General features: G+C 35.9%; 1 protein-coding gene across 1 annotated transcript; it reads left to right on the forward strand.

Annotated features, from left to right (window-relative positions):
* AGR3 (anterior gradient 3, protein disulphide isomerase family member) lies at positions 1,868–14,564 on the forward strand. Its single transcript, XM_005678999.3, has 8 exons — positions 1,868–1,961; positions 4,340–4,471; positions 8,695–8,758; positions 12,146–12,198; positions 12,706–12,782; positions 13,019–13,082; positions 13,549–13,632; positions 14,343–14,564. The coding sequence occupies exons 2-8, from the start codon at positions 4,363–4,365 to the stop codon at positions 14,390–14,392; spliced, it is 501 nt and encodes a 166-aa protein (XP_005679056.1). The 5' UTR covers positions 1,868–1,961; positions 4,340–4,362; the 3' UTR covers positions 14,393–14,564.

Here is a 15,273-nt window from a genome sequence, read left to right on the forward strand (position 1 = left end):
CTGGGGCATTTAACAGGGATGTCCTCAGAATGTTTTAAGATTTTTCTATAAACCACTACCAGTCAAGAACAAGGTGAAAGCTCTCCCATTCTACTAAGAGGAAAACTTACGGATGACTGGCCAGCTGTTCCTCTGCTTGTAAGTACTGGATGTAAAATGAACACTATACCTCAAGTTTCTGAATCTTCAGCAGGAAGGATTCTGTTTCAATAGCATGTTCCAAGGAAGGTTCCCTTTGAGGATTCTATAGCAGAAAGAAAGTACAATTAAACGAACACATGAATCAGAAGTATACTAAAAGAATAATAGAACCTGGCTACGTGGGGTTTCCCTTAGGATCACAAGGAAATTTTAGCAGGAAAACTATAAACTTACTATACAAAAGGAATACATTTACCATATAAATTTACTATCTCACATACATACATACGTCTTCATAAAACAAAACTGAACATTCCTGCCTTTAAGAGACATGATGTAGGAACAATGACTACTTTCTTAACATGATAAAATCAAGCCAGTACTCTATCCGAAGTTAAAATACCAGTAGGACACTCTTTAATGTCAGAAGATAACCACCACCTCCACTCTTTAGCAGTACATTTATTAATATAGTGAATAATCAAAAAAAGAAAAGAGAAAGACAGGGAGGGAGGAAGGAAGACAAAAATTTGTTGAACAACCACCTAGATTAAAGATCAACCAACTTTTTCTACAAAAGACCTGAGAGTAAATATTTTAAGACTTCACGGGTCATACAGCCCTTGTTTCAGCACTGCACTTCTTCGTTAGAATGCAAAAGTAACCAGAGATAATAGCAAGGCAATGGACATGGTTGTGCTTCATCCAGTCATTTCTATTTACAGACACTGACATTTGAATTTCATACAATTTTCACATGTCACAAATTATGATTCTTTTGATTTTTCACCCGAAAACATTTTAAAATGTAAAAACCACTCTTAGCTCTTGGTCTGCACAGAAACAGGTGGGCCAGGTTTGAAGACTCTGCCCTAGATCACTTTAACAATAATTAAGTCCAAGAAGTAGAACGTGGCGGGGTAGGTAGATGTGTGTCTGTTGGGGGGGGGGGTGAACAGAGAAAGACAGGCAGTACTGGGGAAGGGCAAGAGAAGCTTACTTTCTTTTTGACACAACTCCATACTTTAAAAATGCTTTTCTGTAATCACAGATTAATTATAAGAAAAAATTTTAAACTGTTAGATAAATAGAGTATCTAATTACCTGCTTTCCTTTTTTTTGGGGGGGGGCATGGTAAGGTAAGGGATTTTATACAGAGTCAAATTATTAAAATGTTAAATTTTAAAACAGCATATTTCTCTTTTCCTCTTTCTCAGAAAAGAAGGGGGGATCTGCTCTCTTCAGCTATTAATTCTAGTTCTGTAAAGAGAGTAAACCTTAGGAATTCCTGTTTTATATCTAATCTCAAGCCTCACTGACCTTTCACCGAGAACAATAGTGCGCACACAGTTCCGACATTCAGACCAGTTCCTCCCCTCCCACCACCCCCCTCCCCTCCCACCACCCCCCTCCCCTCCCACCACCCCCCTCCCCTCCCACCACCCCCCTCCCCTCCCACCACCCCCCTCCCCCACCTTTTCCTGGTGTTGAACTCTAGCCAAGCATTAAATTACCCTGGGAAGTAAAAGGTGATTGAAAAAAAACAAGTACAAAGGTGGTATTTGGCCTCATTCTATCAGGACACTCGATCTCAATTTAGAGAAAGAAGACTCTTTCTTTCTTAGTGTGAGAGGCTAAGAACTGGAGAACAGCACAGATTTTTCAGACAAGCCCATTTTTGTAAGTTTGCAGGTGGACTGTGCTCTTGTTTCAAGGCAGGTGGGGCTCTAGTTCAGGTGTGTGTGTGTCTATAAATCCACACCCATTTTTAACCAGAAACATCCAGAATACACTTCCAGCAAGAGCACTGACTATTTCAGGTAAGCAAGCAAAATTTCCAGATTATTTAATCAGTGGTCAAGCTCAGCTATATTTAAAGGATTTAAAGTGTAAAACTGAGGCCTTCAGTAAGTCAGAGGGAAGTTCAATGAAATTTTTCTTCTTCTAATAAATGAGATTTTCTTTGTTGGCTTCATACTTTTGTCAGGCGAGCGTAGGCTCCTCAGTTTTTATCTCGTCACAAAAATTTGGAGTGATGCTTTTATTCTCTACTTGTATTAATGTTACTATAATAAATTAACATTGATCAAAAGCGACCCTTTAAAAATTATGCTGCAAGTAACAACTGTTCCTCTGTTTTCTTTAATTTTCATATTGAAGTATAGTTGACTTATAGTATGCAAATTTCTGCTGTACAGCAAAGTGATCCAGTCATAAAGGACATATACGTAAGGAATATAAACAATATATACATATATATATATATACACATTTTTATTTTAAATATTCTCTAAGGGGCTCTCTTCCCCAGGAAAGAGAAGAGAGGGATGGAGTGAAAGTTTGGGCTTAGCAGATGCAAACTTATATATAGGATGGATACACACCAAGGTTCTACTGTTTAGCATAGGGAACTAATTTTAATATCCTGTAAAAAGAATGTAAAATTTCACTCCCTCTTTTCTTTTACAGAGAATTTTTAAATATTTAAGTAAATGACATACGTTAAATTACTTTTGAAAAGTAAAGTACTGTCAGAAAATGCTGCCAGTGTTTATAACACCTAATTGTAGATATGTGATTGTTGGCCTCTGAGTGCAGTGTGAGCTGCTCCCAGCACATGCCACATCATGTTCATCTGTGTTCCACAATTAGATTAACCCAGGCATCTGATACTAGAGGATTGTAAGTCATTCATGTTCTATTTATCAGGGAAATGACTACTCATCCAAAACAGTAATATATAAATTGACTGTCTTCATTATAGAATATATTTAATACCTCTTTTACAATTTATCAGTGTCAAACAGAAAACAAATATTTCATTTTTTTAAGTAGAACACTCTGACAATTATACCTAATAACTTGAAATCTGAAAAAAAAAATCAGTTCCTATTTAAATTTGGCAGCTTTAAACTAAGAAAAAGGTGAAGTTGTAACTTTTTTTTGCTAGAGATTCTACCTACTTATCTCTGTCTGTATCATAAAGAATTTTTTCTCATGCTTCCTCCAGATTAACTGCTTCTTAACTCCTTGCTTCTAAAGATACCTGGAAGAATCTTAAGGCAACTGGGGGCTTTCTTCCCCAGAAAAGACAATAAAGGCTCATAAAATTTTACAGTCAAATTCAGAGACTTTGAGACTTCAGGGGCTCAATCACAGATCACCTAGAAGCTCCCTGGACCCAAGTTAAGACCCTGCCTTAGATGGTTGCTTCCATTTCTACAGCCACTTTCACCCCAACAAAGCCTGCCCTCCCCACATTGGACTCTGTGTTCCAGACTCAACCATCTTTATCCCCTCCTGAAATCTACCCTTCCTTTGTTCCAACCTTTACAGTACACGATGACATCCATAAGGTAAAAGATGGCATTCTGAAATGTTTTACAGTATTACCAAGTTATAAGAACTTAAACTGTGATACTTATCAGCACCATGATTATTGTTTAACAGGGTTTCTCAATACAAAGAAATTTATAAGTGAATCCTTTCCAGATTAGGAAAGAAAATAATTTAAATAGAACCAAAGCAACCATTTTCAATCCAGGAGAGAACCGAAGGGATGCACCACTGGCAAGAGAAAGATACTGAAACGGGAGGCCTGATTTTTAAATAGGGCAGAGTTGCACACTGAAGGGCAAAAGACTGAGTAAACGATGGGAGGATAAAGATAAAGGACTATCAAGGAACTGAAAAACAAGAACCTCCATATTCCATTTTTCCTCCCATTTCCATTTTAAGCACTAATTGTTCATGCCTCATCTTACTGTCTTGGTATAAAGTTAAAATGGTGTTTTAATCAAAAGGCAAAGATTATTAATGCATGACACTTGTCACCTTCCCACTGCATTCAGCAGGGGCAAGCCCTTTAATCAACGTGATTTTATCTGAGATTTAAAGCAGCACTGTAAGCACTCAAAGGCTGTCAGAAATAGGCTTTGGGTGACTATTTGGGTGTCAACATCATTGTACCACCCACAGGAAGCCCAGACACTGTGGCTTTTCATCAAGTGGACTTTTATTGAATTGACTGCATTGTTACAATAATTTAAAAATAAAATGTGAAAGTTCTAGATGGTTGTACCATGTCAACTCACACAAGCAAAGCAACCTGTCAGCCTAAGTTTGGTCTAACTCTTAACAAATGCCTTGATAACAGCCTGAGGTAACCTACTAGATTCTGACATTTTTTACCATCCAGTTCTGAAGGATTCTTGAGAAGACATGATGTCACACTCAGCTCTGGTCCTCTGCCTCTTATTCACCACAGTTTCTTCCAACCTTGCCATTGCTATCAAAAAGGAAAAGAGACCTCCTCAGACACTTTCAAGAGGTACTGGAATTTCATTTTATTTTCTAAACTCAGTCATTTGGATTGTTTTAAAATTCTTCATCTCTTGCCCACAGTCTAGTTATAAAACCAACTCAATTAACTGGAATTTTTTGTTGTGTGTTACTTGAAAACAGGGGAAAAAGAACTCCAGAAATTATCAGTTAATTTTAAAGAGTGAGCCAAATCAAATGAAAAAAAAAAAAATGCTGCATCATCTACAGAAATAGTAGGAAACTGGTTTCATTGCCTATAACTTTGGTAACCAGAGTCCTAGAAAATTCTGGAAAATTCTGTTGATTGATATGTCATATTGATATCCTAAATGTAATCAGGATTTCCGTAGAATCTGTTCCAGTGCTCTGTCCAATATTTATTCAGGCAAGAAAATAATTTGGAATGATTTTATACTGGGATCCCTCAAAAATTATTTTATCTCCATCCTCCAAGAATTCTGGTTAACCAAGTGTTTGCTATGCTGACTCTGGGAAACTGCTATAGTATTTTTAGACCACACTACACTGTTTAGAAAACATCTATTTTGTACCAACTGCTTTACTTCGGCCTAAGAAACAATTATATCTTCACCTGTAAAGATATATAAATAAGATCTCAAAATTGATTCCCACATTTCCAGCTACCAGAAGTGTAAAGAAAATTATTCATCTGCACATAGCTAATTCTAAATTAGTAGCACATGCCAAAAAAACTTGACCACTAGTTGGAATGGCAATGTGAACTAAGTAATAAACAAATAGAGATAAACTATAGCATAATTTCAAATTTGAAAATATTGACTTTCCTTCCAAGTTAATTTATCCCTTAATAAATGTACTGGATGCCCGCCAACTGCTCACCAATATTCATCCAAAATAATTAATTCTACTTTAGTTTAAAATCACAGAAAGTCTAAAAATATCAGTAAGCTTTTATAAAATAAATAAAAGAGGGAAATATTTTCCTAAGTGTAATTTATCATGTTATCTCCATATATACACATACAATAGTCATAAAACAATGAACTCATTACCTTAAATTGCCAAAGTCCAAACTAGTCACTGCCCTTAAAGACCCTCGAGGGCTGAATTAAACACCATGTGTAACACCGAGTAGCATATGGAGCTGCTTGGAGTGGGGAGCAGCACCAGTTAGAGACATTGTTAGGGAGAAGAGGGAATATTAATTGGAAAAAGGTAAGAAATTGTTCAATATAAAAGTGAACCCCCAAACCTTAATTTTCTTTGGAATCAAAAGAACTGCTCTGCAACCAGCACCTGGCATACAGTAAGTACTCAATAAACACATATTGAAGATGAATGAAATCTCAGATGAGAAGTAAACATAGCCAGTACTGAATTAGGAATCATGGTAACTAAAATCATGGCATCCAGTCCCATCACTTCACAGCAAATAGAAGGGGAAAAAGTGGAAACAGTGACAGATTTTATTTTCCCGGGCTCCAAAATCACCGTGGATGGTGACTGCACCATGAAATTAAAAGACACTTGCTCCTGCTATGACAAACCTAGACAGGATATTAAAAAGCAGAGATACCACTTTGCTGACAAGTTAAAGTTATGGTTTTTCCAGTAGTCATGTATGGATGTGAGAGTTGGACCATAAAGAAGGCTGAGTGCCAAATGATGCTTTCTAACTCTGGTGTTAGAGAAGACTCTCTCGAGTCCCTCAAACTGCAAGGAGATCAGACCAGCCAATCCTAAGGGAAATCAGACCTGAATATTTATGGGAAGGACTGATGCTGAGGCTGAAGCTCTAATACTTTGGCTACCTGATGCGAAGAGCTGACTCATTGGTAAAGACCCTGATGCTGGGAAAGACTGAAGGCAGGAAGAGAAGGGGACAACAGAGGATGAGATGGTTGGATGGCAATATCGACTCAATGGACATGCATTTGAGCAAACTCCAGGAGATGGTGAAGGACAGGGAAGCCTGGCATGCTACTGTCCATGGGGTTGCAAAGAGTTGGACACGATTGAGTGACTTAACAGCAACAACAATGAACAGAGACCCTGAAGACAGTTTAAATTCTGTACCACCTCTGACCTATTGTGATTATGAGGTAAAGTATATAAAAACAATTATAATACAATTATTACTATTTTGCCAAGCTATGAACAAACTTTTTGAGAGCAGGGACTATACTCCCCCACCTTTGTACACCCAGTGCCAAGTGGAGCAAGGCATATAGCAGATGTTCCTTTAATGTTTGCAGAACTAAGTTCACCAAGGGCAGAGACCAGTAATTCTTCCCATTGCTGACATTGCGGCATTGAATGGTATTTGCAAAGGAATAGGGAAATTAAGTAGAAGCCTAGTCTCAATGGCTGTTTCCAAAGGAACTTTTATAGAATGCTAAATATAGCATAAAGTTACTACATAAACTCAAGCAAAGAAAATCCTTCAGGATTACTACAGACAGGAATGATTCCTGCTATGGTGGGGGTACTAAGCTAACATAAGCTGGTCTTCCAATGCCCAGCTTCTAAAATCAGGCAAAACAAACCAACACTATTTCTGGTAAGGGAGTATAATAATACAGTCACTTTGGAAAAAGTCTGGTAGTGCCCCCAGAATGGTAAATGCACAGTTACCATTTGATCCAGCAATTCCACCTCTAGGGATGAACCCAGGGAAGATGAAAACAGATGTTCACACAAAAGTTTTGCACCCATGTGTTCACAGCAGCAGTATTCATAAAATCCAAAAAGCAGAAACAACCCAAATGTTCATCAAATGATGAATGGATAAACAAAATGCAGTAGAGTGTTACAGCAGAATCGCCCAAGAACGAAGTCCTGATACACGCAATGACGTGGATGAGCCTTGAAAACACTGTACTGCATGAAAGCATCCAGCCATAAAATATATCACATCTTATAGGATTCCACAGACACAGACATCTGGAATAAGCTAGCCTACAGACAGAAAGTGGGTTCGGTGTTTCTTAGGGTTGAGGAAATGAAAGGATTAGGTGGTGATAACTGAGTGGTAAACACGTTCTCTAATTATTGCGGTGATAGTTACATAGTATGTAAATATGCCCAAATGGTTGAATTATAGTGTTATTAATTATATTTAATAGTCTATTAACAAGCTAAAACCTGACAAAAATCATACAATCATATTTATCTTGCTTCATAATTCTGCTTCCTAAGTCCTGGCCATCTTCTAAGCCATGGTATCAAAATGAGAAACTCCAGTCTGACACACTTGAAGCATATGAAAAAATCTGAGTACAAACTAGACTGCAAATATTTCTATTTTCAAACTAATTCAATCGTTTCCATCTGTAGACTGAGACATTTCCAGAAAATACTTTGAAATACTTTGTGCATTCTCCTCGACAGTCATTCTTCAATCGCTAGTATACATCCCCAACTCCTCCCATCACCTCTTTAAGGACCAGTAGGTTCTCTCTCTACTCCTTGTATTCAGTTTCCCTCTCCTCCACTCTTTTGGATGCTTCCAAAACAACTGTGTTTTATTGGTTTATCTCTCAACCATGAAATGTCCACAGCAGAAGTTTTTACCTGTTAAAACTCAGAAGCAAAATTTGAAATTCTGTTTTTTCATGATGTATTCTGATTTTAAAGGCATCCACATCTCTCAGTACTCAAGCTTCAAGGACACGAGACAGTATAGTCCAATATATTCCTAATAGATTTACAAAGTGTGCATGGGGTTCCCAGGGGGCGCTAGTGGTAAAGAACCCACCTGGCAATGCAGAAGATGCAAGAGACTTGGGTTCCATCCCTGGGTCAGGAAGATCCCCTGGAGGAGGAAACGACAACCCACTCCAGTATTCTTGCCTGGAGAATCCCATGGACAGAGGAGCATGGCGGGCTACAGTCCACAGGTCACAAAGAGTCGGACATGACTGAAGCAACTTAGCACCAGCACTTACAAAGCATGCAGATTAACTAGTCTTCTCCTGTATAATCTGAAAGCCAGAGTTTTTGTGTGGTCCAAAGATATCTTATCAATCACCACTAACCATAATAGCATCTACTGAACATTTACTAGGTTCAAGGCCATGGGTGTTGAGATGTGAAACACAGTTACAAAACCTCAGCACTACCATCTAAAAGGATACAACCTCTTCCTGTCTAGTTATAATCATGCCCTCTATATCAAATTTCACATGTGCATTTCAGAACTCTTCAGGGGTCTTGAGTTGATACACAGATTTCCCTTTTCTGTTTTAGGATGGGGAGATGACATCACTTGGGTGCAGACTTATGAGGAAGGTCTCTTTCATACTCAAAAAAGGTAAAATACCTCTCATTCAGCTTTGACAGATGATACACATACCTCATCATTGAGAGCCAAAAAACTAGCAAGTTAGCTTTTGAAAGGACACAGTAACAATTTGCTCTGATATTGAGTGCTGTTTAAACTAAGAGTTGCTATTAGAATTTTTTATAAACAAGAGTTCTAAATATCCTTGTGTTAATTCTTTAATAACCCAGGCAAGCTTTTATACTGAGGAATAAGTGACTTAACATTTTATTAGTGTCAGACATACAAAATAATGATTGGATATTTGTATATATTGAAGAATGGTACAGCAATAAGTCTAGTTTAGACTTATTAAAGACTTACTTAGACTTAAACAATATCCACCAAGTAAACTTTTGAATATAAGCTGCATACACAAAACACCTTTACACACTGGGCATTATACAAGCTTAGAAAGAAACCTGGTTTACAGCAGTGCTTCTCAAGGCTGTCTGATTATCAGAACAATTCAGAGAGCCTTGTTTAAAATCCACATTCATGGTCAGCCAGTCCAGTACTTACTGAGTACCCACTGCTATGTGCCAGGCATTGTTCTATACTCAATGACCAAGAGTGACATGACTTTTATCCTTGAAGATCTACTGACTTTGAGGGGATAGAGCTGAGACACTTACATTTTTAAAAGCACCCCAAATGTTTATCAACTATCAAAAGAGCATTCAACTCTTCAAAGAAAAAGGAAAGATTCCAAATAATTGAGTAACACACTCTCAACACTGGACGAACATTACCAAAAACCACAGAAATGTTTACAGAATAATCTTATTATCAAAGAGAAATGCAAACAGTAAACAACATATTAGCAAAGAGGAGCCAGCAGAATACTTAAAAAACACACTCTGATAAAGTGAAATTCAGTTTGGGAATGCCAGAAGATTCAAGATTAAGAAATCTGTTAAAATAATCTAATATTCATAAGCACACAAATCATCCAAGTGTCTCCTATCAACATCAATGGTGAAGAGGCATTTACAATAATGCCAAATCCATACTGGAGCTTTTAAAACTTTTATCCAACAATATCCATTTATTTTTGTTTATCTTAACAAAGAAATATCCATCCCAGTAAAAACAAACAAACAAACAAAAAAACAAACCTAAAAACCCAGTATCACGCTTACTGGGAAAATCAATTAAAGTATCCCACTGATGGGATTCTTTAATCACCACAATTACTAACATTGTTCTCAAGACACCAGTCAATGCAATTAGATGAAAAAAACTTAAGAAGAGTGTGCAAGTATCTTCATTTGCAGACGTTGACTGTGTACATGAGAAACTTGACAATCAACTCTAAGTATTTAGAAGTATGGAAATTAAGTTAAATTGTGAAGTCTCTCAGCCATGTCCGACTCTTTGCAACCCCATGGACTGTAGCCTAATACCCAGAAACCAGTGGCATATATATATACGTAAATAAAATTAAAGGACTTCCCAGGTGGTGCCAGTGATAAAGAACCTGGCTGCCAATTCAGGAGATGTAAGAGACATGGGTATGACCCCTGGGTCAGGAAGATCCCTTGGAGGAGGGCATGGCAACCCACTCCAGTATTCTTGCCTGGACAATCTCATGGACAGAGGAGCCTGGTGGGCTACAGTTCATTGGCTGACAAAGAGTCGGCCACAACTAAAGTGACTTAGCACACACACATATAAAATTTAAATGGTTAAATAGCAGAAAAAAAGACAAAACATCTCAGGATAAATGACAGAAAATGCACGAGATCTATTATGAACTGAATGGACTACTGAAAAAATTACAAAGCTATGACAAGAGTTCTGTGTTCTTATATAGGAAGACTCAACATTGTAAAAATGTCAATTCTCTTTATACTTCAAATTTTTTAAAGACAATCACAATATACTAGTACAATTTTTGTTTAAAAATTAATTCTAAAATTGAAATGGGGACATAGACACAAATAGTTAGGAACATTCTGAAAAAGAAACCAGTGGGGACTAGCCTTTAATCAATATGTAACATTTTACCAAACTACAATAAAACAATATGTTACTGGTAAATGAACTGAACAGAAAGGAGACAATAGAAATAAAACCAGAGACAACAGAAACTGTGTATGTGGGAAAGTAGCATTTTAAATCAGGAGTAGGGGACACAGCGTATGTAAAACAATTACTGTTAGAATTTGAGAGTCATGTGGAAAAGAAACTTGGATCCATACCTCACATTTTACACTGAAATAAATTACAAAGATTAATTACAAGGATGAAAGCATTAAGGTACTAGAATATACCATTGCAATATTTTATTTCCTTAACTTCTTGCAGTATGGAAGGGCTGATATCACGGTGAGGCATGAGGCATGTCTAGGACGCAGAAACAAAGCACTTAGTGTTTTGCCCTCGGGGCTACTCTTGCCTCACCTTTGTATTTCTTCAGGCTTGGGTATCGCCAAAGTGAAAAAGGAAAAAAAAAAATAGGAAATGTGAAGTTGGTAAATGTTAGCTTTCTATGTTATAAATTTTAAAAGCTGTAGGATTTATTTTACCTAAAATTAATATAAATTCTAAGTTTGAGGATTAAATGAAATTATTAACAACTCAAAGGTTGTTATTTTCTTTGAGGTCGTATTTCATATAATTACCTCTGTTCTTTTAAAGATTTATGATTTATATTTTTACATGTCTCTTTTTGGACCCAACATCCTCTCAAAATTAAAGATTAAAAAATATCTTATGTATCCAAATCATAATTCATTTATCCTGTACTATAGTCAACATTCTAACTTTTCTAAACAGCAGTCAATTAACTACCATATAAAATTTTTTTTCCAAGAGTTAAAATCAAACTGACACTGAAAAATATATAGGAAGGGAACTGTCACTGAGACTGCTTATAGAATTATGACAAGAGTGAAAGCTGGTAAAAATAACCAAATATTAATAGCCTTTTTGCAAACTAAAAACAGAAGAAAATAAATAAAAACTTTATTCTCCTAAAATTTTATACCACATGTTCACTGGAAATGAACATCTTGTTCATATCCTTTCAACTTTGGAGACAGAATTGACTCTGACTGTACTACAGTATATGTAAGAATCACCTGGTCAGCTTCTTAAGCTATGATTCCTGGACCTCACTCCCAGAGATTCTGATTGAACGGACCCAGAGGGAGTCATTTACATTTCTAATGAGCTACATTTCTGGTGAGGCTGATGCTTCAGTTCTGGGGTCATTTTATGAATAACACTACTATAGATTACAATGCTGTGATTTGTCAACCTGAGAATTTTAGTTAATGTCTTACAGAAAGTATGAAAACCTTAAATCTAATTTCCCTGTACAGTTTGACTTGAATGAATCACTTGACTCAATTTCACACTCTCTCTGTTTAGTAACAAGCCTCTGATGGTTATTCATCACTTAGAAGACTGTCAATACTGCCAAGGTAATTTATGCTTTTAAGATCGTATTGTATTTTCAATATGAAGTAAGAAAGTGACCTAGTTACAAATTAAGAAGGCACTTGAAATTGAAAAAAAAAGACAACTGATAGAGTACCACCATTTTACTAAGGGGCTTACTAACTATAATGATTGTTAGCAATCTACTGAATATATTTATATTATGTGTCCTTCAGGATTTTACATCTCTCTGCATCCCCTGCCCCCCAGAAAGGTGGGAAAACTGGCTGAAAAGATGATGCTTTAACCAATGAATTAGGTGACATTATAAAACTGGTGATTTCAATGTGATGATCCCTTGATGTTCCCCCCACCTTGGATAGACTGTGTCCCTCATTGCTTTCCAAAGAGAGACAGAGTAGCAATGGACCAATCAACTATTAACATCCAAGTTATAGAAGCAAACAAATGCAAAATACTAGCTTTATTTTTCTACATTATTTTAAAGTAATCTTGATCCTTGAAACTAACTAGCATTATCTTTCCCACAGCACTAAAAAAAGTATTTGCCCAAAATACAGAAATACAAGAAATGGCTCAGAATAATTTCATCATGCTGAATCTCATGGTACATGATCTCTACAATTTTTTTTAATAGTTCAATTCAATGGAAAAGTTTAATCTCTTCTAGTTTTTATTTAAAGGCTAAAAGAGCTATGCAGTATTAGTGGACAAAGAGTGTTATATAGAATTGTAAGAGGCTAAAATATACAATTTACTGAAAATCTGTTTACATAAAGTATTTTTAAATCAACTGTTAAAAACAATCCAATCCAATAACATTTTTTTTTCTTCTTTTGCTAGCATGAGACCACAGATAAGAATTTATCACCTGATGGACAGTATGTGCCTAGAATCATGTTTGTGGGTAATTGTGTAATCTCTTTCCATCAGATGTACAAAATCAGTAGCCTTCTTGCTTTTATTTACTTTCAAATGTTAGTTCATTTGAAACTATTCCTTTTAATACTATTTGAAATATTATTCCTTTTAAAGGGGAGTCATTAGTAACCCAGTCAACAACAGCTATTGTTAGCTCAACAATCGAACTCATTATATCTATATTTGCAACTTATAAATATTAAAGTTTTATTTTTAAATTAACTCATGCTATTCAATCAATCCCCAAAATACTTTCAATACAGTTCTCTAAACTATGTTGGTAGAGAGCTGTAGCACACTAAAATGGAAATTCTGATTAATTCATCATGAATTAACATGTATGAAAACTGATTTAGCTTGTAAATATGCTTAACGTTTGTTTCAGAGCTAGAGGCATGAATGATTTTCAGAAATTTTTAAAAATACATAAGTAACTTATTTTCTGTGGGCAGATCCTTCTTTAACAGTCAGAGCTGATATAACTGGAAGATACTCGAACAGATTATATACATATGAACCTCAGGATTTACCACTATGTAAGTATTCTCAAATTATCTTAAACAGTGATGCTAGCAACACTTGACTGTTAGAAGGGTGAGTGATGCCCTCCATCAGCACTTTCCCTCAAACAGTGCCTCCCACCCATCATAGTTCCTGGGATTGGCAGTGGTGGTTGTGGTCAAAATGTAAACTCTTAGCTCCAGTTGACATCAGAATTTCTGGGACAACTTGGAATCTCTTTTCTCAACAGGGATCTCTAACAGTCCTTGTGATCACTAAATGTTAAGACCATCAAACAGGATAGAGTACACACTAAAATTACACTTTAAGAAAACCAGTCCATTCTCTTATCAAAGATCATACATGATTCCCTCAAAGTGATTAACAATTAAATCTCTTCCTCAGTCTAATTTGGGACTTTCATTCTTAACCACAGTCACTATTAGCTATGCTTAATAAGATAGTTATGCTTGTCATATCCAACAAAACTAATAGAAAATAATCAGTTAACAAAACAGATACCCCCTCAAATCCCTCTGATAAAATTCTTTAACATAAAGGTAATTAATCAGCTCTTAAAGGTCTAATCCCTATATTTATGTGTATACTTTTATATAATAGTTTTTAATATTGCAGATAAATCCCCATATCTTTATAGTTGTTAAACAGGTTGATTTTAGATTCACGGTTAATTATAAAATTTCATACTCTCATTTACTGATAATATATATTCACTTTATTACAGTGATAGAAAACATGAAGAAAGCATTAAAACGTATTCAATCCGAGTTATAATATATAACCTCTAAGAGGTCAAAAGTCATGAAGAAAATCTTCTGGTTAACTGACCAAAACTAAATGGGTGGGTATATGAATTCTGTAACATTATCATTTAGATTCTTAATGTGCTTGAATAGTCTTATGAAGGTAAAATGATATTTCAATAAAAGTCAAAACCTGAGCATGACAATGTTGTGGTTTGCCTGCCCTGGTAGCAAAGAAAGCCTTTCATGAGCTGACAGTTACAGTGGAGACCTAAGAAAAAGGCATCTGCACTGGTTGTTTCTATTTTCTGATCTATCATTCCTTCCACCAAGTAACCTACTCTTATTTCTGACCCCTCTATCACATAGAGCATGCAAGCTTAGGTCATGCTTGATCTTCATGTCCCCAAAGCAAACGGATTCATCTCTATCCACTTATTGTTTGAACTTTCAGCAGCGCAGCTCTTAGAATTAACCATTTACTTCTTTTTATCTCTAATTATAATAAATTTAAATAACATTTTAAACTTTAAATATGTTTTTCTTATTAGGTGGATATTTAACACTTAAAAATTTTAAGAACAAAACTGTCTCCAGAATATTAAAGAATTCCTCCAGCTAACTAGCTGAAGAGGAATCTATACACTCTAAAATTATCAAATGTTCAACCACCAACTTAATTCTTCACAGGAAACTTCTGGAGGATCATATGCATGTCTTCTATTCCTTCAAATAACAGTCCCCCTAAATCCTAATTTTTTATGGACAAAATTTCCATCATCAGTTGGAGTAATTCTAGTTACTGATGAAAATCTCTTAAGCAGCTGAGATTAATATTCAGAAAGGTGTGAATGTTTGAGATGGGCAAAAATTATCCTAATCCATAGGATTTGGCTGCATTTAAATAACTTG

Source organism: Capra hircus, chromosome 4 (genome assembly GCF_001704415.2).
Source record: "Capra hircus breed San Clemente chromosome 4, ASM170441v1, whole genome shotgun sequence".
Classification (NCBI taxonomy): domain Eukaryota; kingdom Metazoa; phylum Chordata; class Mammalia; order Artiodactyla; family Bovidae; genus Capra; species Capra hircus.